General features: G+C 40.1%; 1 protein-coding gene and 1 long non-coding RNA gene across 3 annotated transcripts in view; one reads left to right on the plus strand and one right to left on the minus strand.

The window, feature by feature from the left end:
• Positions 1 to 6,773, minus strand: part of LOC144339670 (uncharacterized) — a 14,919-nt gene extending 8,146 nt beyond the window's left edge. Inside the window, exons 1-3 of the long non-coding RNA XR_013414940.1 lie at positions 6,691 to 6,773; positions 1,022 to 1,083; positions 243 to 364 (exon numbers count right to left, since the gene is read on the minus strand). This is a non-coding gene — a long non-coding RNA (uncharacterized LOC144339670). The remainder of the gene's footprint in view (positions 1 to 242; positions 365 to 1,021; positions 1,084 to 6,690) is intronic.
• Positions 6,774 to 7,056: 283 nt separating this feature from the next.
• Positions 7,057 to 21,947, plus strand: part of PAXBP1 (PAX3 and PAX7 binding protein 1) — a 37,640-nt gene continuing 22,749 nt past the window's right edge. For both annotated transcript variants that reach the window (XM_001094648.5, XM_001093817.4), the window contains exons 1-7: positions 7,057 to 7,555; positions 8,969 to 9,097; positions 14,377 to 14,553; positions 16,542 to 16,763; positions 17,651 to 17,754; positions 18,758 to 18,975; positions 19,483 to 19,672. In XM_001094648.5, coding sequence (XP_001094648.2) covers positions 7,213 to 7,555; positions 8,969 to 9,097; positions 14,377 to 14,553; positions 16,542 to 16,763; positions 17,651 to 17,754; positions 18,758 to 18,975; positions 19,483 to 19,672 — 1,383 coding nt within the window. In that variant the 5' untranslated portion in view covers positions 7,057 to 7,212. The remainder of the gene's footprint in view (positions 7,556 to 8,968; positions 9,098 to 14,376; positions 14,554 to 16,541; positions 16,764 to 17,650; positions 17,755 to 18,757; positions 18,976 to 19,482; positions 19,673 to 21,947) is intronic.

Here is a 21,947-nt window from a genome sequence, read left to right on the forward strand (position 1 = left end):
CTGAGTGATTAAACTTACCATGGGTGACCATGGTCAATAATAATAATAACTGAATTGCACATTTTAAAATAACTAAAAGAGTGTAATTGGATTATTTGTAACACAAACGATAAATGCTTGAAGGGATGGATACCCCATGTGTCTCCATGATCACATTGCATACCTGTATCAAACTATCTCATGTACCCCACAAACATATACACCTACCATGTACCCACAGAGATTAAAAAAAAAAAACTTACCATGGGACAAATTGGCACCATAAGCTGCCTGATGTGATGCACTGAGAAAGACACACTACCTAGGTAAGATTTTTGCCAAAAAATGTCAAACTTGTGTAATCCAGATCCAAATAGGGGACATTCTGGAAAAGAAAAAAACAAAAACAAAAACAACTGATAAGGACTCTTCAAGAATGTCAATGTTGGCCAGGCATGGTGGCTCACACCTGTAATCCCAGCACAAGGTGGGTGGATCACCTGAGGTCAAGAGTTCGAGACCAGCCTTGCCAACATAGCAAACATAGAGACCCTATCTCTACTAAAAATACCAAAAATTAGCCAGGCGTGGTTGTGCATGCCTGTAATCCCAGCTACCTGGGAGGCTGAGGCAGGAGAATTGCTTCAACCTGGGAGGTGAAGAGGTTGCAGTGAGCTGAGATCTCGCCACTGCACTCCAGCCTGGGTGACAGAGCAAGACTCTGTCTCAAAAAAAAAAAAAAAAAAAAAAAAAAGTCAGTGTCATGAAAGTTAAAAGACAAGAAGAAAAAAGGAAAGGATAGGCTGTCCTAGAATAAAGGAGACTAAATACCCATGGCAACTAAATGCAATGCACAATCTTTACAAGATACCAGATTGGGGATAAAACAACAGCCATGAAAGACATTACTCGGATAAGTGAGGGAATTTTGAATATGAACTCGATGTTAGATAACAGTAGTATGTTAATGTAAAACTTCCTGAGTGTGATAACTGTATTATGGGTATGTAGAGAAACGCCCTTGTTCTTAGGGGATACTCACTGAAGTATTGAGGGCTGCAGTATCAGGATGTCCGCAGGTAACTTTGAAATGACTCAGCAAAGCTAAAGAGAGAAAGCAAATGTAGCAAAATATTAACAGTGATGAATCTAGATGAAGGATATGTGGGTAATCGTTGTATTATTCTTGCTTTTATGTGTGTTGGTGTGTTGAGAGAGGGTCTTTTTCTGTCGCCCAGGAAGGAGTGCAGTAGTGCGATCACAGTTCCCTGTAACATCTAATTCCTGGACTCAAGTGATTCTTGAGTAGCTGGGACTACATGTGTGTGCCACCATACCCAGCTAATTTTTTTATTTTTAGTTTTTTTAATAGTGATGGGGTCTAGCTATGTTGCCCAGGCTAGTCTCGATCTCCTGGCCTCAAGAAATCTTCCTGCCTGGGCCTGCCAAAGTGCTGGGGATTACAGGCGTGAGCCACCATGCCAGCCTCCTGCTTGTTTTTTGTTTTTTCCTCCGAGACGGAGCCTTGCTGTGTCACCCAGGCTGGAGTGCAATGGCACAATCTCAGCTCACTGCAACCTCTGCCTCCTGGGTTCAAGCAATTCTTCTGCCTCAACCTCCCGAGTAGCTGGGATTACAGGCATGCACCACCACACCTGGCTAATTTTTTTGTATTTTTAGTAGAGACAGGGTTTCACCATGTTGGGCAGGCTGGTCTTGAACTCCTGGCCTCCTGATCTGCCCACCTCAGCCTCCCAAAGTGCTAGGATTACAGGTGTGAACCACCACGCCTAGCTCTGCTTGTTTTTATACATTTGAATTTTTCCAAAATACAAAGTTGGGAAAATGAATGAGGTATATTTATACATACTTAAAAGAGCTGCAAATCCCAAGCTGAAAGGAAAAAGCAAGTTATAAAACAACACATAGAGTATGATACCGTTTAGTTAAAAAATACACAGAACATTACTGTAGATAAATAGATGCTGTATCTGTGCGGAAAACAGAAAACAGTCTAGGTGTTTTGAGCAGAGAATGACTAAAGCAATCAGGAAGGGAATGAACCAAAAATTAACATTTAATACCTTTTAGGATTTAAACCACATGATTAGTTTATAAGTTATTCTTATTTTCTTCTTTGTATTGTTCTGTATTTTCTGAATTTCTAAAATGTGCAAGCAGTACTTTTATAATTAGGAAAAAGTTACTTTTTAAAGTCCATTTGTAGTTTTTAACAAATTCAAAGCTGCATCTGATTCTGTTATGTAATCACAGTCTAATCTTACTGGATGTTTATTGTATGACTTTGCTGCCCTCTAGTAACACTAAACAATACAGAAAAAAAGAAACATCAATTATTCTATGTTTTATACCTAGAGGGCATGTTTATAACTGTTGTCTTCCATAATATATCTGCTTCAAATTTTTTTCCAAAAGGGACAATGATGTATGAATGATACTGACCCAACAGGTACTAAGTGGGTTCTTTCAGGAAGGGTGCATAGATTGCTATTTTTGCTGTTTCATTGGTCACACTATTCTTAGATGTACAATATAAAGTGTCCATTGTGAATGTAATATAAATATCTAGTTATACTATGGTTATAGTTCTGAATAATACTCTTTCACATAGTAACACTAGAAGATAAAAAATACTGAACTGGATAAAATGATTTCAAATGCTCATTTTACATGAAATGTTTGAAGAAAAGTTTACTACAGAAGACACCTTGAAGCTGTTCATTGTAATCATCTTGCAGGAAGATGTTCTGCCTCAGCCCCCGAAGTCCCTACACATTTTCTAATGATAAAGATACTTAAACGGCCATTGGCACTGTTAGGGCTCACAATACCACAAAGCATGCCACTTTAGCATGCTGAGTACTTTGAACTACAGGAGACTGGAAAACCACAGAAGGACCTCAGAACCAGGGTCTCCCTGACCTTCTCCTGCCCTCCTGTCTCTGGCCCCTCTTTCTCTCCCAAAGCACAGGGAGAGGCTCTTTGAACTTCTCATACCTGCCTAAAGATAGATCCTCCAAAAAGAAACTCAATTGTCATGAGTCTCCTCCCCAGGAATCTCATCAATCAAGGAAGATTGACTGCATCCCAAGACAAGAGATTGAAGGTCAACACCATGCCCAGACAGACTTGGCACAGGCTCTATCACCTATTCATCTTTCCCCCAAATTATTTTCTCAACCTTGAGTTACCTATATCCTTCCCTCTCTCTCCTCTTTGACGAAGGTATATAAGCTTCTAAATTTCATTCTGTTATTGGGTACTCACTTTTTCCTATGATGCTCCTGTGCATATAATAAATTTGTGTGCCTTTTTTCCCTCTTACTCTGTCTACTGTCTATTTACTTCAGTCCTTCAGAGGGTAAAGAGAATGGCTCAAGCCTGCAATCCCAACAGTTCGGGAGGCCAAGGTGGGCAGATTACTTGAGGTCAGGAGTTCAAGACCAGCCTGGCCAACACAGGAGCTTGTGGGGTGTGTGGATCATCTCTACTAAAAATACAAAATTTAACTGGACATAGTGGTGCATGGTTATAATCCCAGCTACTTGGGAGGCTGAGGGGGGATGATTGCTTGAACCTGGGAGGTGGAGGTTGCTGAGATCATGCCACTGCACTCCAGGCTGGGGGTAGAGCGAGACTCTGTCTCATTGCTTGAACCTGGGAAGTGGAGGTTGCAGTAAGCTGAGATCGTGCCACTGCACTCCAGACTGGGCGACAGAGTGACACTCCATCTCAAAAAACAAAAACAAAACAAAACAAAACAAAACAACAACAAAATAAGTTTTAAAAAATAAGAAAGCTTATAAAAGTTATAGTAAGCTATTTATTATTGAGGAAAGAAATATGTTTAAATACTTAGCATAGCCTAAGTGTACAGTTGTTTATAAAATCTACAGCAGTGTACAGTAATATCCTGGGCCTTCGTATTCACTCACCACTCACTCACTGACTCACCCAGAGCAACCCCCAGTCCTGTAAGCTCCATTCCTGGTAAATGCCCTATACCATTTTTAAAGCTTTTATGCCATATTTTTACTGTCTCTTTTCTATGTCTAGGTGCAGATACTTACCATTGTGTTACAATTGCTACAGTATTCAGTACAGTAACATGCTGTATAGGTTTGCAGCCTGGGAGCAATAAGCTATGCCATACAGCCTAGGTATGCGGTAGGCTATACCACTAGGTTTGTGTAAGTATGTGATGAAATTGCCTAATGGCATATTTCTCAGAATGTATCCCCATCAAGTGACACGATTGTATTGTGACTTACTTTAAAATGGCAGGTGCTCTTCCCTCTGTTCATATCCAATCACCACTTTTACACTGGGAGAAATTTTTGAAATTTCAGGCCAACAAAATAACATATTCTGCTTCTGGACCTTATTTTTGCTACCTCTACCCTAATCATTTTACTGCAAATCTTTCTCTTGGCTCAGGTGTCTGGAGGCTGACCAGGCACAATTTGAATCTTCCATAATTAGAAAAGGGAGTTCAATTTCACTAGTGAAACAGTCTGTCGGAATCAGAACTGACATCAATGCTGAACAGCCAGAATATAAGAACTGAGAGTAATATAAGTAGAATGGAAGCCAGATGTTATTAACCTTTCCTATTAACTAGAAGAAAATGTTCATGTTATAGAGGATGCGCTTAGCTCCAAAACTGAGTCCTAGTTGTGCACACGTCAAATCTAATTTTAAAAATGTAAAAATTAGGCCAGGTGTGGTGGCTCATGCCTTAATCCCAGCACTTCAGAAGGCCAAAGCAGGCAGATCACGAGGTCAGAGGTTTGAGACCAGCTTGGCCAACACGGTAAAACCCCATCTCTACTAAAAATACAAAAATTAGCCGGGTGTGGTGCCGGGTGCTCGTAATCCCAGCTACTCGGGAGGCTGAGGCAGGAGAATCGCTTGAACCCGGGAGGCAGAGGTTGCAGTGAGCTGAGATCGTGCCATTGCATTCCAGCCTGGGTGAGAGGAGCAAGACTCTGTCTCAAAAAACAAAACAAAACAAAAATACAAAAATTATCCTGGCATGGTCACATATGCTTGTAATCCTAGCTACTCGAGAGGCTGAGACATGAGAATTGCTTGAACGTGGGAGGCAGAGGTTGCAGTGAGCCGAGATCATCACCGCACTCCAGTCTGGGCTATAGAGCAAGACTCCGTCTCAAACAAACAAACAAACAATAAATAAATAAATAAAATAAAAAGAAATGCTTGGAGTGCTCGGGATCTTCCGCTTCAACCTGGACTTTAACTGTTACTGAAATTTCGACAGGATGGTGTGGGCAAACAGGCATCCTAATGTTTGCTGATATAAGTACAAACTGCATAACTGCTATAAAAATAAATTTGGAAGGAGCAAAATCATAAATGCACATATTGAGATCAAGCAATTCCAATTCTATTTCATCCTCCAGATGTGACAATTTTTCAAAGCTTTTCGTTACAGCACTGATTAAGACTAGAAATAATCTAAATATCAATGTTTATGGAACTGGCTAAATAAATTATGGTATATCCCAACAATGAATCACTATGCAGCTACTAAAAACAAACAAACAAAAAAAGCCGTGCGCAGTGGCTCACACTTGTAATCCCTGCACTTTGGGAGGCCGAGGCTGGCGTATCACGAGGTCAAGAGATTGAGACCATCCTGGCCAACATGGTGAAACAGTCTCTACTAAAAATACAAAAATAAATTAGCCGGGCGTGGTGGCGCGTGCCTGTAATCCCAGCTACTCGGGAGGCTGAGGTAGGAGAATCACTTGAACCCGGGAGGCGGAGGTTGCAGTGAGCAGAGATCCTGCTACTGCACTCTAGCCTGGGCTACAAGAGCGAAACTTCGTCTCAAAAAAACAAAACAAAACAAAACCTTCATATACGGATATGGGCAGATTTCCAATTTATGGTAGGCTAAAAATGCACTGTTTACACACCATCTGTGTAAAAAGGGGAACACATTAAAATATGCGTATTTATTTGCTTTTATGTTTGCAGAACATCTTTAGAGGATCATAAGAAACTGTTAACATTGACACTGAGGAAGTGAACAGTCTTCCAGACATGGGTGGATTTTTTTCACTCTACCGAATACCCTTTTAATTTTGAAACATCAAAATGAATTTGCACACACAGGTGCACGCCAGAAGGAAAAACTTCAAGTTCGGGGAGGAGACAGGGAAAGCCGGTGAGTTCAACCTCAGGAGCAATCACCCTGTGAAGGTGTGGCCATTGAGGGTTTTGTCACCCACGTCTGAGAACTGTCACAACCTTCCCCACCCCCGGCTCGGTTTTCCTTCCACTTGTTTCTGAAACTCACTAAGCTTCGGAAAGTATTTACTCAAAGAATTGCTAGCAAACTTGGCGTTCTTACGAAAACACTTTTGCTTTCTTTGTTACTGAGAGACTGGGGAGCAGGGAACATCAAGCCAGGTAACATTGTATCATAAATGAAATTCAGTATCTTTGAAGTAACATTGTATCATAACTGAAATTCAACGTCTTTGAAGTAACATTGTATCATTAAAGAAACTCAAATGTCTTTGAATTAACATTGTATCATAAAAGAAATTCAATGTCTGAGTTAACATTGTATCATAAATAAAATTCAATGTCTCTGTAAGAGTTCTGTAGCTATAAAGCTGTAGAAGTACAAAGTATTACTCAAGAGTAACTAGTGATTACCAATAGTCACACCTCCGGTCAAAGTTTGGATAGGACTACTTCACCTCCTAGACCACACTTTCCTTCCCCAAAGCCGCTTCTCTCTCTGATCCCTCCCCTCCTCCGCTTGGCCGGAGGATTCCTCACCCAACCGCTCCGCGTAAGTGCGAAGACGCACTGCAGCAGCGCAGTCTGAGGGACAACTCTTTTTTCTCATCTCTATGATCCTCTTTGTGACCTGTCAAACAACACCGGAGTTCCAAGCTAATAGTCCTCCAATCCGACAGAGGGAGATGCAAAGAGCCGACGCTCTCGCGAGAGGTGTGCGGCTCGCTCGCTCTCTCTCGCTCCCTCTCTTTTTTTCCCCGAGTATTGAGAGCGCGTGGGAGCACAAGCGCATGCGCGCTCGTGGGGTGCGCGGTAGCAACAGAGAGGACTCGACCCGGCTGGAGCTGGGGAGAACGCGCGTGCGCTGTCACGAGCTCGGCGCTGCCGGGACCGCGGTGTGGAAGCGGGTGTTCGACCGCCGTGCGGGCCGCGGAGATGTTCCGAAAGGCCCGGCGGGTGAACGTGCGCAAGCGGAACGACTCCGAAGAGGAAGAGCGGGAACGCGATGAGGAGCAGGAGCCGCCGCCGTTGTTGCCGCCGCCGGGCACTGGCGAAGAGGCGGGCCCCGGCGGCGGCGACAGGGCCCCTGGGGGGGAGTCGCTGCTGGGCCCGGGGCCGCCGCCGCCTTCCGCGCTGACCCCGGGCCTCGGAGGTGAGGCCGGGGGCTGCTTCCCCAGCGGCGCGGAGCCCGGCAACGGGCTGAAGACGCGCAAGAGGCCTCGCGAGAACAAAGAGATGCCCCGGGCCAGCCTGCTCAGCTTCCAGGACGAGGAGGAAGGTAAAGTCCGCGCTTCGGGCGCCCTTAGACGGCCGCATCCCCGACCCAGGCCCCAGTACCCGGCCCCCGTATTCTCTGGACACCCAGCCCCCTAGCCCTGGAACGGAGTCCCCTGCCGCCCGACCGGCTGCGAATCTTCCCCAGCCTCCGGCCTTCTGCTCGGGCAAGGGACGCGTTCCCGCGCTGCCACCAGCCTTTTCTTAACCACCTCCTCTGCATCGTCTTCCTGGGCATTTCCTACTCCACGCGGCGGGAGCTCAGATTGGGCATTCTGAATGTTTCGGGGGAAATTCGGTGTTCCCTGTCCTGCCTTTTTTCTGCCTGGCGTGTTTCAGAGCCAACTTGGTGTGGGTCCCCTGGCTGCTCTCGGCATGCTTTCCGAGCCCACTGTAGGTCACTGCGCCCACACTTCTTGGAGCCTCTGTCCAGGCATCCTCGACCATGAAGGCTGGGTTTGTAATACTAGGAGAGGGAACAGAAGCCTGGAGTTGCAGCTCTGGTTTTGAGTGACCTTGGGCCAGTCCCTTGCAGTCGCTGAGCCTCAGTTTACCCATAAAAGTAATTACGGGTAGCTAATACCCAGCCTTCTTCGCACTGACTTTGGGAACAGTGAAGCGAGACGGTGTAATAGTAAAAGCAAGGCAGTTTCTCCAATTCCTTGTGGGAGACCAGGCTGCAGTGGATTTAGATTGCTGATCTTAAATGAGCCTTAAATCTTTTCTTCTGACCATTTGAATGTGCATAACCCAATTAATTCCGTGTTACGAAAAAAGAAATCAAGTTTTGGAACTCTTACTTGCATTTTTATTCGAGAGGCTTTCAGGTTTCCAGTAAGGTAGGCAGTTTATCTTTGGCATTTCTGTTACTTTTTATTTGGTTTGTGAGGAGTACAGACAGATTTTTGTTTTTGAGATACATGAGCTATTTTTTAGAAGTATTTAGTACTTTTAAAATTTCAAATCAAAGAAAAGTGATTTGCTCTTACCTTAGCCTTAAAACAACTATGTCAGCTGATGGTGGATGTAGTTACTCAGAATTGACAGCACCTTTTTATTTTAGATACTTTGTTTCAGATTCGTTAATAACTTGATGATGTGGTTTTTCAGAAACATTTTGAATGATTTTTTCCCCTCCTTAAATAGATGATTTAAGGAAGACAGTAGGAAAATTTTGTGAAGTTACATGTGCTAGTCCTTTAAAAAGTCTCAAAATCTCATTACTTCACAGTAATTTAGGAAGTTGACCTCTGTTTTTGGAGTCTGTGACAGACTTGAAATAATTATACAATGAATTTGGCATATGAGTATATATACTTGGGAGAATTTATCTGAACAGCACGTAAGATCATGTGAAAGAAGGGAAAATATTTTCAGAAAATAGTTTCTACAGACTTCATTTAATTTCCTTTTTAAGAAAATGAAGAAGTTTTCAAAGTGAAGAAATCAAGTTATAGCAAAAAGATAGTAAAATTGCTCAAGAAGGAATATAAAGAAGATCTTGAAAAATCGAAGATTAAGACAGAACTCAACTCATCAGCTGAAAGTAAGTACCAAACTAATTGAATTCTTTTGAAATGACAAAATGAAAGCTCTTTCTCACAGTGATTTGCTATATATCTTCTGAACTCATTCGGTGGACCCCGTGGTTGTCAAGGGCCCTCATTGAGTAGCAGTACAATTCTGTTATTTAATTGTAACACAACTGCTTTGTAAATGTATTTTTTAAAAAGACAGAATTGTTGCCACTGGAACATTTCTGCTGCAATGACTAGATTCTCTCACAGTTTTCCTTCTTGTGTGCAGACTGCTGTTGAACAGAGAAAGGTTTCTCATTTCAGCCTAAGACACAGGTTTATTCCTGTTCGAAGGAGTGTTGTGCAAATTCCTGTATTTGTGTTTTGTAGAGACAGATTTGCAATTTCCTTGGTGGTATTTCCACAGTGGATTTTATTCTTACAGAACTTTTAGGAAAGCCCTAAGTTTAATATTGGTATTACTTCCATTCAGCAGCCTTATCTGGTACTAGATGAAGACTCCTTAGAATAATGAGGCAGTTGTATTGTACAGACATCTCTTACGTCTCTCAAAACCTCAGTTTAAAAAACTTTAAGCAGTTATTTTGTCTTTAGGAAAGTGGATCCAGTATAATATTCCATAATCTGAGTTATTCTCATGCAAATGCTGTTTTGTTTTATGGAATTAATGAGAGAATCATGACTTTCCAGATGCTCACAGGCTTAATGTGAAAAAGTATGGCATTGTATCTCAAATTTACAATCTGATTGTGAAGACAATATCTCATAACCGTGTAAGAGGATTCAGTGTTTGCCAAAATGTTCAATCAGTGTTCCAAAGGATAGCTACGCTTTCAGAGGAGAGAGGACTGCTTGATGGAAAAAGTGGGACTTGAAGATGGATCTTTGATAATTAAAATTCCGAAAGGGAAGGTATTGGGATTATGATCAAGGATTAAAATGACTAAAGCCGTTTTGGAAAAGAACAAGTACACCTGATAGGTCTGAGTAGATGATTTGTGAAGGAAGTAGTTAGAGGTTTCATGTGAAAGACACGTTGACAGATTGTGAAGGATGTTCAGTATCCAGTAAGGGTTTACATTTGCTGTAGTGGCTTGCCAAGATGATGACATGATAAATGCCTTTTGAAACTTTAGCCTGGTATTAATATGCAGCATGAGGAGAGATTGGAGGTCTAAAGCAGTTTAAACTCAAGGGCCAGCTTTGATCCATTAATAGTGGGTTTAAAAAGGTCTCACAGTTGAGCAAGAGTAAAGGCTTCTACTGACTTAGTAGGAAATTCTGGGTGAGTTAAAAATGTTTTCTGTTGTTGTAGGGGGAGAAGTGGAAAGAAAGAATGATTTGAGAACCATTCCAAGGGAAGAATTGATAGGCTTGATGTACACTTTGCCATGTTGGATTTAAAAGAACGGTCAAAGTTGAGCTTTTGACCTGGAGTGTCTTAATTCATTTTTCTGCTCCTGTAACAGAATACTACAGACTGGGTAATTTATAAACAATAGAAGTTTATTTGGTTTACAGTTCTGGAGGCTGGGAGGGCCAAGAGAATGGCACAGGCATCTGCTAAGGGCCTTTATGTTGTGTCATAACATGGTAGAAGGGCAGGTGAGCCTCCAAGACAGAGAGGGAGTATCCTGCCAAACTCACCCTTTTATCAGGAGCCAGCTCCTGGGATAACAGCATTAATCTCCTCAGGTTGTAACTGCCATTTAAAGGCCCCACCTGTTGATAGTGTTACAGTGTAATTAATTTCAACATGAGCTTTGGAGGGGACACTCAAACCATAGGGTGACTTGGTTATGAATAATTATATATAGGAATAGCGAAGGCAAGTGGAAGGAGGAATGTTTTTAGGAGAACTGGTTATTTTGGAGTCTAGGAGACTGCCTTATTTTCCCCAGAATTCTTGAGACCAGTTATTTATAATGAGAGAGTAGAAGAAAGGTCAGGATGAGTGACAACTGAGAAAGGCCTGTTGTCATGGTTGCTGTATTAAGTCTCTTTTCACGCTGCTGATAAAGACATACCCAAGACTGGGAAAGAGGTTTAATTGGACTTACAGTTCCACGTGACTGGGGAGGCCTCAGAATCATGGCAGGAGGTGAAAGGCACATCTTACAAGGCGGCAGCAAGAGCAAATGAGGAGGAAGCAAAAGCGGAAACCCCTAATAAACTCATCAGTTCTCGTGAGACTTATTTACTGTCATGAGAATGGCATGGGAAAGACCAGCACCCATGATTTAGTTACCTCCCCGTGGGTCCCTTCCACAACACGTAGGAATTCTGGGAGGTACAATTCAAGTTGAGATTTGAATGGGGACACAGCCAAACCATATTAGTTGCCATTTATTGTTGGGTTGAGAAATGGAAACAAGTGTGAAGTTTAGGAAGCCATCTCTGACCGCTTCCTTCCTTCTACCCTCACCTAATTCTGATACTCCACTCACCGGATAACTCCAATGAATGTCCTCCCTGAAGGCAGAGTCTGATTGTATTTTAGATTGTCGTTGTTAACACTGAAATGAAGGTCTGTCATTGACAATCAGAACTCTTCCTACCTTCAACCCTCTTTAGTAGGCAGAGACAATTAACTTCAAAATAACCACGGTATTGACTTGAGAACCCCATTTTTCTGATATTCTTAAAATAATGAGTTCAATTTTTAACTTGAAGTTGAGTGGAAGTAGCCAGTGAATAGAGATATAGATTTGGGGGTAGTGCTTATTGCGGTGATAATTAAAGGTGGATGGAATTGATGAGGGAGCCTTATATAAAGGAAAAATTCCTGAAGACCAAAGACTTCTACTCTAGTAAGCTTACATGTAGAGGAAGGGATTTACCAAAGAGATAAAAGAATCAGAAAGGCCAAAGAGGAAAAGGGAAGAAGGTTTCAGGAAGATGATGGTCGCTTGTGTGAACTAGCACAAGAAAAGTCAGGAAAAGTGAGGACCAAGGAGGGGCTGTTGGCAGGATTGCCCAGCTTTTCTCTTGAAGAGGGCTTCTAACTGGGTGAGAGTGGCCCACCAACCAGACCCAGTGCCCTCAGAGCTGTTTGGAAGAAGGAACACCTTTTGCTAAATTGCTTAATGATGCTGTCATATATGAATTAGCCATGCTTGCAGCCATTGGGTTAGCTGCTGAGCTTAGGTTGGGTGAAATCAAAGGCCATTCGTAGGGTCAAGGCACAAAAGTTGGTGAGGAAGTAGAGGGCAGCAGGTCCACACTGCTTCCTTGGGAAGTTTGGCAGAGAGAGACATAGGCAATCACTAGAGGGACCAATGGAGTCAAGTGGGAAAGCGCTCTTTTTATGAAGAGAAGCCTGTGCCTCTTTGTAGAAGAGGAGAGGGAGAGCCTGACCAGGTTTAAGGTGAAGTGGATAATAATTGTGAGAGCAGGTTTCCTGAAGTAGTAGTAAATGAAATTGAAGGCATGAATGGAGCCTTGAAAAAGGTTATTTAACATCTGTATAGAGATGTTTGGAAGGGTAACACGTGACCACTAACATTCACATATCACCATGCTTTGGACTTGTGTTTGCTCAATCATAAGCAAATACTTGTGAATTTAATGTAACATTGACTCTTAAAATTTGTAGGAGTGGTTCATTAAGCATATCTGATGTAGTAGACCTTTTGCACTTTTGTTTTTAGTCCATTAAAAGCCATTGGTTTAGCATGGGTTTATTTGTTTTGTTTTTGAGATGGAATCTCATTCTGTTGCTCAGACTGGAGTGCAGTGGGGTGATTTCAGCTCACTGCAGCCTCTGCCTCCTGGGTTCAAGCGATTCTCCTGCCTCAGCCTCCTGAGTAGCTGGGACTACAGGTGTGTGCCACCACACCCGGCTAATTTTGTATATTTAGTAGAGACGGGGTCTCACCATGTTGGCCAGGCTGGTCTTGAACTCCTGATCTCAGGTGATCCGCCGGCCTTGGCCTCCCAGAGTGCTGGGATTACAGGTGTGAGCCACCATGCCTTGCCTAGCATGAGTTTAGAGCAAAAGGAAATAGGTAGTTTTTACTCCATCTAATAATGTGATAAAGTTAGTTTTAAAATCTTATAGCTTCAGAATCCACTTCAGAAGGAAGTCTGGGTAATGAGAAAATGGTAAATGAAAAAAAAAAAAAAAGAGCCTAAAAGAGGTGACCTGAAATCTTCTTGGTAAAGTTAAAAAGAGGGGAGGGATGTTATCTCTGGGACTATTACTTAAGGGAGTACAGTATGGTTTGAGAAGGAAGAAGTTTGAAGTAGTTTTGGGGACAGGAACATTCTAAGGAAATGACAGAAAAATATCTTTCATATTGAGAATAAACTTTTGCTTTACTCTTTCTTCAGTATATTCCTTGTGCCTGTTGTATTACCAGGTTCATTGCTTCAAGGTGAAACACTTTGATTTGGCTGTAGTAGGATTATTTAATTATAAGCAATGTAAACCAGGGCAGTTTATCATTAAGATGTAGTGGTGCCTCCTGGATGCCAATGGCAGGAAAGCAATCTTGAAATGGGCCTCAGGAGTGGATTAGAACTGAGAATTAGGAAACTCTCTTCTCTGTCCAGATGGCACAATGTGGCCATTCCTCAGCTCCCTTCCTAGTTTACATATGGTTTTTCTTCTTAGTGTCATGTAGCCTTTAGTTTCAGTCCTGATTCCAGATTCCCAGAAAGAGAGTCGGTTACCTCTGCTTCAGTCAGACATCCACTCCTAAACATTGAGTCATGGTAGTGGGTCCGGCTTGCACAGTGTACATGTGACTGCTGGGATCTTATCTCTTTAGATGATAGGTGGCACGTGGTTTTGAGCTAAGAAGGTATTCCATGTAAGTGTCCATTACTAAGAGACTTAGCTGGACTGCAAATGTGCTTTGTTCATAACAGAGTTGCCTTGAATGGGCTTAGGGTTTAATGAAATACTAACATAAAATGAAGTAATGCTTAAAAGAGGTACAAGCAGTTCCTTGTGGGAGTTTAGAGGAAACAGTTTTGATAAATTGTTGACATTTTGATAAAATCAACTGAAGATGGGATGGAGCGGGGCCTCAAATGCATCCTTTATTTTATCTTCTGTATTATTTTTACCTAATCCTGTCTGTTATGCTATTTCATACTCATGCACTCAAGAGTTTTGAGTTTTTAATAAACAAAACAATTCAAGCTTTACTGGATTGAGCCCATAATTGAATGAAAAGTTCCTTTTTTTTAAATTAAATATTTTGATGTCAATACCATAGAAATAAGCTTTCTTAATTTATGAATTTTATTTTACATATATTTTAATTCTTCAAAAATTTAGGTGAACAACCTTTGGACAAAACAGGACATGTTAAGGATACAAATCAAGAAGATGGAGTTATCATCAGTGAACATGGTGAAGATGAAATGGATATGGAAAGTGAAAAAGAGGAAGAAAAGCCGAAGACTGGTGGAGCTTTTTCAAATGCTTTATCTTCATTGAATGTTCTCCGTCCAGGTGTGTACTCAAAAGTATTTCTCAGAAGTAAACCAAATCCGCAAGAATGGGCCATCTTTAAAGATGATTATTAAGAAGGAGTTAGCTAAGTCGTGTTTCTTATTATGACATCGCTGTTTGAAGAGGGAGTTTTTCCATTTGCAAATATAAAAAATAGGAGAAACAGAAGTTTCCCACCTTTTCCAAGTTTATTCACAGACAGGTAATTTTATTTTGCAAATGAGTCTTCAAGTAAGTGGAAAAATGGTCCTGTAGTCCTTTTTAATGTATCAGATTGAGACTGACTGAACTTTCTTCTGAACTGCTGCTAAAAGCAAAACTAGTTTCTGTTAGTTTTTTTGTTTGTTTTTGTTTTGTTTTGGTTTGGTTTTTTGAGATGGAGTCTCGCTCTGTCGCCCAGGCTAGAGTGCAATGGCACGATCTTGGCTCACTGTACCCACCACCTCCCGGGTTCAAGCAATTCTCCTGCCTCAGCCTCCTGAGTAGCTGGGACTAAAGGCAACCACCACCGCACCCAGCTGATTTTTGTATTTTTAGTAGAGATGAGGTTTCTCCATGTTGGCCAGGCTGGTCTTGAACTCCTGAACTCAGGTGATCCGCCTGCCTCGGCCTCCCAAAGTTCTGGGATTACAGGTGTGAACCACTGCACCCGGCCTAATTTCTGTTTGTTTTATGTCCATACTCCTTTTTACTTTTCTGCAAAAAATAGTTTGCAGGTCTATCCACTGGCTAATCAGCTTTTGAATAAATAAGTGCTCAGTAGCCAGATTTAAATTATGAAGCAGTACCATTTAACTCCTGTTAATGTTTATACAATTTAAAAACATGCTACTCTGGGCTGAGAAAGTTGTAGTAAATTCTATACATACATCACTAGTGGGAGTCTAATTTGTACAGTCCTTATGGGAAACTCTTTGGCAATATGAATCAATAGATCTCAAAATGTTCTTACTCTTGACCCAGTAATTTCATATCTAGAAATTTATCCCAAGGAAATAATGTTTTTATTGGAACATTTGCAATGAGCAACATTTTCTAGCAGGAGGGGAAAGCTTCGTTAGTTAATTATAGTACATTTACTTGATAGGATATTATGTAGCTGTTAAAATAATGATTAGGCAAGTAGGGAGGCATTAATTTTTACTGTAGTCAAAAGGTCAGTTAATGTGTGAGGTAGATTATGCCTTATCCAGAAAATGTTAAGCCATTAAAAATTATGTTTATGGAGAACAATAACATGGAATAAAGCTTATTATGATATGAGAAATAATTAGGTACAAAATTAAATATTTAGTATGATTACAGGTGAACTAAAAACTATCTGCAAGAGAAATGTACTATACATCATATAGTGCCTTTTCAGGGTCATGAGATTGTATTTATCTCTTTCAGCATCATAATACAGTTTTGTAACTTTTTTTTTTTTTTGAGACGAAATTTCGTTCTTGTTGCCCAGGCTGGAGTGCAATGGTGCAATCTCAGCTTATGCAACTTCTGCCTCCTGGGTTCAAGTGATTCTCCTGCCTTAGCCTCCCGAGTAGCTGGGATTACAGGTGTCTGCCACCACATCTGGCTAATTTTTTGTCTTTTTAGTAGAGATGGGGTTTCATCATGTTGGCCAGGCTGGTCTTGAACTCCTGACCTCAGGTGTGAGCCACCATGCCCGGCCACTTTTATTTGTTAAAAATGAAGAAAAAAATTACAGTTAAAACAAAACTGCTTTGGTGGGTTTTTCCTTTTTACCCCGTCCCACTCTTTCCCATATATATTACCATTATATGTTCTTTTTAATTTCCTCAGTGACTTTTATACTCCATTTAAACTCAATTAACAATCTTTCAGATTGCAGACACAGTGTGGGAAGGAGGTGCCAGCAGTTGAAACATCACTGTGATGAGGCTATCTTGGATTATTTTACCTTTCATATTTTCAAGAAAATAGAAACTTTGCACTTCTCATACTGTCATATTCTTACCATTTGTTTCTAGGAGAAATTCCAGATGCAGCTTTTATACATGCTGCAAGGAAAAAGCGCCAAATGGCCCGAGAATTGGGAGATTTCACTCCTCATGATAATGAGCCTGGCAAAGGCCGCCTTGTTAGAGAAGATGAGAATGATGCCAGTGATGATGAAGATGACGACGAGAAACGCCGGATAGTTTTTTCTGTGAAAGAAAAGTCACAAAGACAAAAAATTGCCGAGGAAATAGGTAACTTGATTTAATTGAATAGTAAGCCTATTGCGTTGCCTTTTTTTGTTTGTTTTAAGGCAGTGTCATTCCATCACTTAGGCCAGAGTGCAGTGGTACAATCATAGCTCACTGCAGTGTCTTGACTTGTGGACTCAAACAGTGCCCCTGTCTCAGCCTCTCAAGTAGCTGGGACTACAGGTGTTTGTCACCACACCTGGCTAATTTTTTTATTTTTAATTTTTTTGTAGTTATGGAGTCTCACTGTGTCTGGTGTCTTAACTCTTGGCTTCAAGAGATCCTCCTGCCTTGGCCTCCCGAAGTGCTGGGATTACAGGCATGAGCCACTGTGCCTCAGCCTCCCGAAGTGCTGGGATTACAGGCATGAGCCACCATGCCTGGCCTCTAATGCTGTTAAATGTGATTTGATATTATAGTCAAGTAAAAAGTATTTAGACTTATTACATTTTATGTTAGAGGACTGTTCTTGGGTACAAGTATCTTATTGGAATTTTTAAAAACTATAATATCATTGTGATAACTAATGTTTATTGAACATTTATTGTGCAGCTGGTATTGTGCTTAGCAATTTACATGCATAAATTCATATAATTCTGTATTCTTAGGAGGCATTAGATTTTGTTCCCTTTGTTGATGTCAAGTTTACAGAGGTTAAGAAACACATCCAAGATTTTAACTATTACATTAATACTGCCTTTAGCTTCAAGGAATACTGTGTTTAAAACAGGCAAAGTCAGGACTACCAAATGAGAGAGGAGATCATATTAGACATTTTAGTAAGATTGAGTTAATAGTTTTGCTCAGTTCTTGTGAAATGTCAGGTCAGCATCTTTTACCTCTTTGCTCTTTGAGTGTTACTTACTTTTCTTTGTTGCTCATGGCTGTAGGAATTGAGGGGAGTGATGATGATGCTTTAGTAACTGGAGAACAGGATGAAGAGCTCAGCCGATGGGAACAGGAGCAGATAAGGAAAGGAATTAATATCCCTCAGGTAAGACAAAAGAATTAAACTAAAAATTAAAAGTAGATTAAAAAGCCTTTTTTATTGAATCTTTGTCATTTCAAGTAACAAAATCCCATGAGGATACACGCACGCACACACACACGTAGGCTTTTAGAAGAAACTGCATTGTGTTCAGCTTTTTGCAGTCAGAATGATGGAGGAATTTCCAGTTTCTTAGATCAATTTTTCTCAAAGTGGTCCTTAATTTTAGCAGCATCGGCGCCACCTGGTAGCTCATTAGAAACGCAAATTATCAGCCCCCAGGGACCTGCAGAGTCAGAAACTTGGGGTGGTGGGGCCAGCAATCTTTGTTTAACAAGCCCTCCAGGTGATGCTGATGCACACTAAAGTTTGAGAACCATTGCTTTAAATGGAATTTTTTTGTGTGTATAGCTTATTTTTTTGGACTTTAAGCATTATTTTGAAGAAGATGGATTTCTCAGTAATACAAAAATTTGAGATGGATGAAAAATATCTTCCCTAATAGTTAAAACAATTTGTTTTATAAAAGTAAGTAATACAGTGAGAAAAATTGCATAAACATATACCTATTTTTGTTACTAGTGTTTTGAGGCAGAATTCGCATACATTTGGGTGAAGTTAAGAAAAATGACACAATAGAGAAAGTCTTGGACTGGATGTCAGGAGTTTTGGATTCTAATCTCTGGTTGCCCATTGATTCTGTGACCATGGGCAAGGCATTTATCCTCTTTCATTGATCAAAAGTGGCCTTAAATGACTTTTGATGTTCCTTCCAACTCTTGAGTGCTGTTTTTCTGCAAATTATTAGAAATAAATGCAGTGATTCCACCAAGAGATACGACATTCATTCAATCCTGCTTTTATCTAATTTTGAAGAGTTCTGCAATTATTACATAATGTTTGGCAAATAGGTATAATTTTTTGCTGTTGTTTTTTTAACCCTAAAGGCGTATTATTGTTTTCAAAGTTTTAACTACTGGATTTCATCTATATCCCATTTCTTTTCTAGGTTCAAGCCAGTCAGCCCACGGAAGTGAATATGTACTACCAGAACACTTACCAGACAATGCCTTACAGCTCATCCTATGGCATTCCTTATAGTTATACGGCCTATGGATCATCAGATGCCAAATCTCAAAAAACAGATAATACAGTCCCTTTCAAAACTCCCAGTAATGAGATGACTCCCGTTACTATTGATTTGGTAAAGAAACAGCTTAAAGACAGGTAGGGCAGATCAACTTCTTAAAGACCTGTCCGCTAGCTTTCTGTTCCCTCAGGCAACATGTAGTCTGGGGTAGCAGATGCAGAATATCAGCAAAGAAGATTCACTGGCCCAGCTTCAAAAGCTAAACAGAAGATGACTTCATACTTTGTTCTGCTACCTTCTTGGATTACTTCTGTGGAAGCCTCGAAAAGTTATAAAAAATGCCACTCCATGATCTTGTTGAAGACATTTCTGAGTTTGTACCTCTCGGACTCTGAAAAAGTGTAGTCACGCTATGGGGGGAAAAGCAAAACAGTGAGATTTTGGTTAGCCCACAAAACTGCAAAATCTGTAAACTGCCATTTTTTGTTTTTTGAGAAAAAAAGCAGTACAGATGAAAAGATGCCATTCCAAATATTTTTATGTTCTAATAGTGGAACTAAATGCATATTTTAATATTGCAAGAGTCCTGACAGCATAGACCTTTGGATGTAAATGTGTTATATTTATCCTTTTGTGTTCCTAAGGTTGGACTCCATGAAAGAATTGCACAAAACAAATCGACAGCAGCATGAGAAACACCTGCAAAGCCGAGTGGACTCTACCAGGGCTATTGAAAGATTAGAAGGGTCTTCTGGGGGTATTGGTGAACGGTATAAATTTTTGCAAGAAATGCGAGGGTATGTCCAAGACTTGCTTGAGTGTTTCAGTGAAAAGGTAAGAATGCAAAAATATTAATCTCTTTGAATAAGGCAAAATTAGGGAGGTCTAGGTGGCCTTGTGTAGAACATTCTATAATTCTCAGAAAGTACCCACTGAACTCAACATTAGAAGTGATGAAAAGTCATGCTCCATTTTTCTTCACTTCATTAGTGGCATTATCTCTTAGGTGCAGTATAATACCTCTGTTGAAAACAGAAATAAAGATAATATCTTAAAGCACATTTAAATAAGACTTTGGAAAGTCTTATGTCAATATGGTGGTAGATTATTATTTTCCTGTGCTGAATTCTTAGAAGATAAGGGACTCATCTGATAAAATTTTCTTTTATGGTTCAGGTTTAAACTTATTTTTAAGCTGTTTCTACAAGTAATTCTAAATATGCATATAAAGTTGCAAATTTTTATTAGTTTTTTTTTTTTTAAACCCTGGATGATTACCATGGTTGCTAATAGCTTTTATCTAAATAAGCCTATGCTTGATTCATTTCAGAAACCATTCATTGGATATCATTTTTCTAAGGTTTCATTTCTCCCAAGTTTATTTTTTTCCAATAGGATAGTCAGTTGACAAAATCTTTTGCATTCTTATACCATTTATTGTTTACATTTAAAATTAGGTGCACACAGCTAATTTCTCAAATGACCTCCTAATTGATTTTTTAAGATAAAATATTGGTTGAGGCACTGGTTTATAAGCATTCGTGGACTTCGTAGCCTTATCTTTAAAAAAGAAATTTAAACTGTGGTCCTTAAATATCCTGTCTGAACTTTGGATTGGAAGACACATTTCCCTTTGTTATTGACTATGTAGATTAGCTTGGAATCTGTAAGCATATAGTGTGGTTAGATATGTATTTCAACTTTTATTATCTCTGTTGATTACTTGAATACCCTAAAACCAATAGCTGGGAAAAGAACATTGCCAGACTGTCTTCCTGATGGTTCTTTCTTCCCGATGGGTCTTTCTTCCTGATGGGTCTTAATGGTTCCAGTCAGTCTGTGATCAGATTCAAGATGAGATAGCATTCACCATGTCCTCTCTGTAGGGTTTGTTATGTTTTATCTTTATCACCTGGTTTCTGGAGAAGCAGCTGCAGTCTGAGTTACGATACCACTTGTGGTATATCAGTTGCTTAGGGTGGGGAAGAAGTATAGGCTTGTCTGTATTCCTCTGTGCCGGGAGCTGGAGTCAAGATTGGAAGTGGAACCTAAGTGTCAAGAGTTGACAGATGTGTCCTTCCTACTGGCAAAACTCTTCTGAGCCCAGTGGGCATGGTGGGAGCTGGTCTCATAACTTTTGTGACTAGAGAAAGGATCTTTTTCTTAAACTATACTTTGTGAGTTTGTCCCTGGAGAGCTGCTTCTTGGAAGTATCTTGGCACTTGCTTCGGAACTTTCTTGAGTAAATTAAGATATTCATAATTGCAAACACAACTCTAAAAAATTTGACAGTAATATGGTCAGCTAGGTCATGCCGAAAGTAGGACAACCTAGTTTATAGTTTTTAATTGTTGAATTATTAGTGTACTTCATCTCTTGATTACCCTGTTCCTAGAGAAGTTTACTTCAGATTATGCTAACGTGGTTATACAGAGTCACTTAGATTTTTTGGAACAAATCTTAAACCTTATACAGTGACTACATTTTAATTAAAAGAGAGGTAGACATACCTTCATTTAAAAATGAGTATTATATTTCATTCTAACATTTTCATGTGTATTTCATTTTATTAAGTGTACTGCTCAGTTTAGATCTTTAGAAGATAATCTTAGAAAAAACAAGAGTACTGCTGAGTTGATAATATAAATTATTATATTGGAGATACTTAGAAATAATTGGATACTTTGAATAATTATACCATAAGAATATTATTTCAGAGTTAAAGTAAAAAGATAAAGATCCCTTTTTTTCCCTCTTTGCTTATGAAAGTTTAGTTGGTTTTTAAACTTAAGTTTTAAATATTTGTAAATCATTTTAACTTGCCATTGTTTTTGTTTCCCTGTAATTATCTTTCTTGGGTTCTTTGCCTTAACTTTGGTCCTAAAATAATAATAATTGGTAAGAGTTTTGAGTTTGGAGAGGATAAAGAAATCGTCATGGTGCAAGACTCTTGAGATAAATCAATATTGTTAAAAAACTTGAATGAGAGCTGACAGTCGGTTTAGGGCTTTTATTCTCAGTAGAGTTTTTCTCTGGACCTCCAGTAAAAGGCATTCCAGTTAATCTAAAGAGAAAGACTACATTGTCAGGATCTTAACTATACATTGCA

This window comes from Macaca mulatta, chromosome 3, assembly GCF_049350105.2.
Source record: "Macaca mulatta isolate MMU2019108-1 chromosome 3, T2T-MMU8v2.0, whole genome shotgun sequence".
Classification (NCBI taxonomy): domain Eukaryota; kingdom Metazoa; phylum Chordata; class Mammalia; order Primates; family Cercopithecidae; genus Macaca; species Macaca mulatta.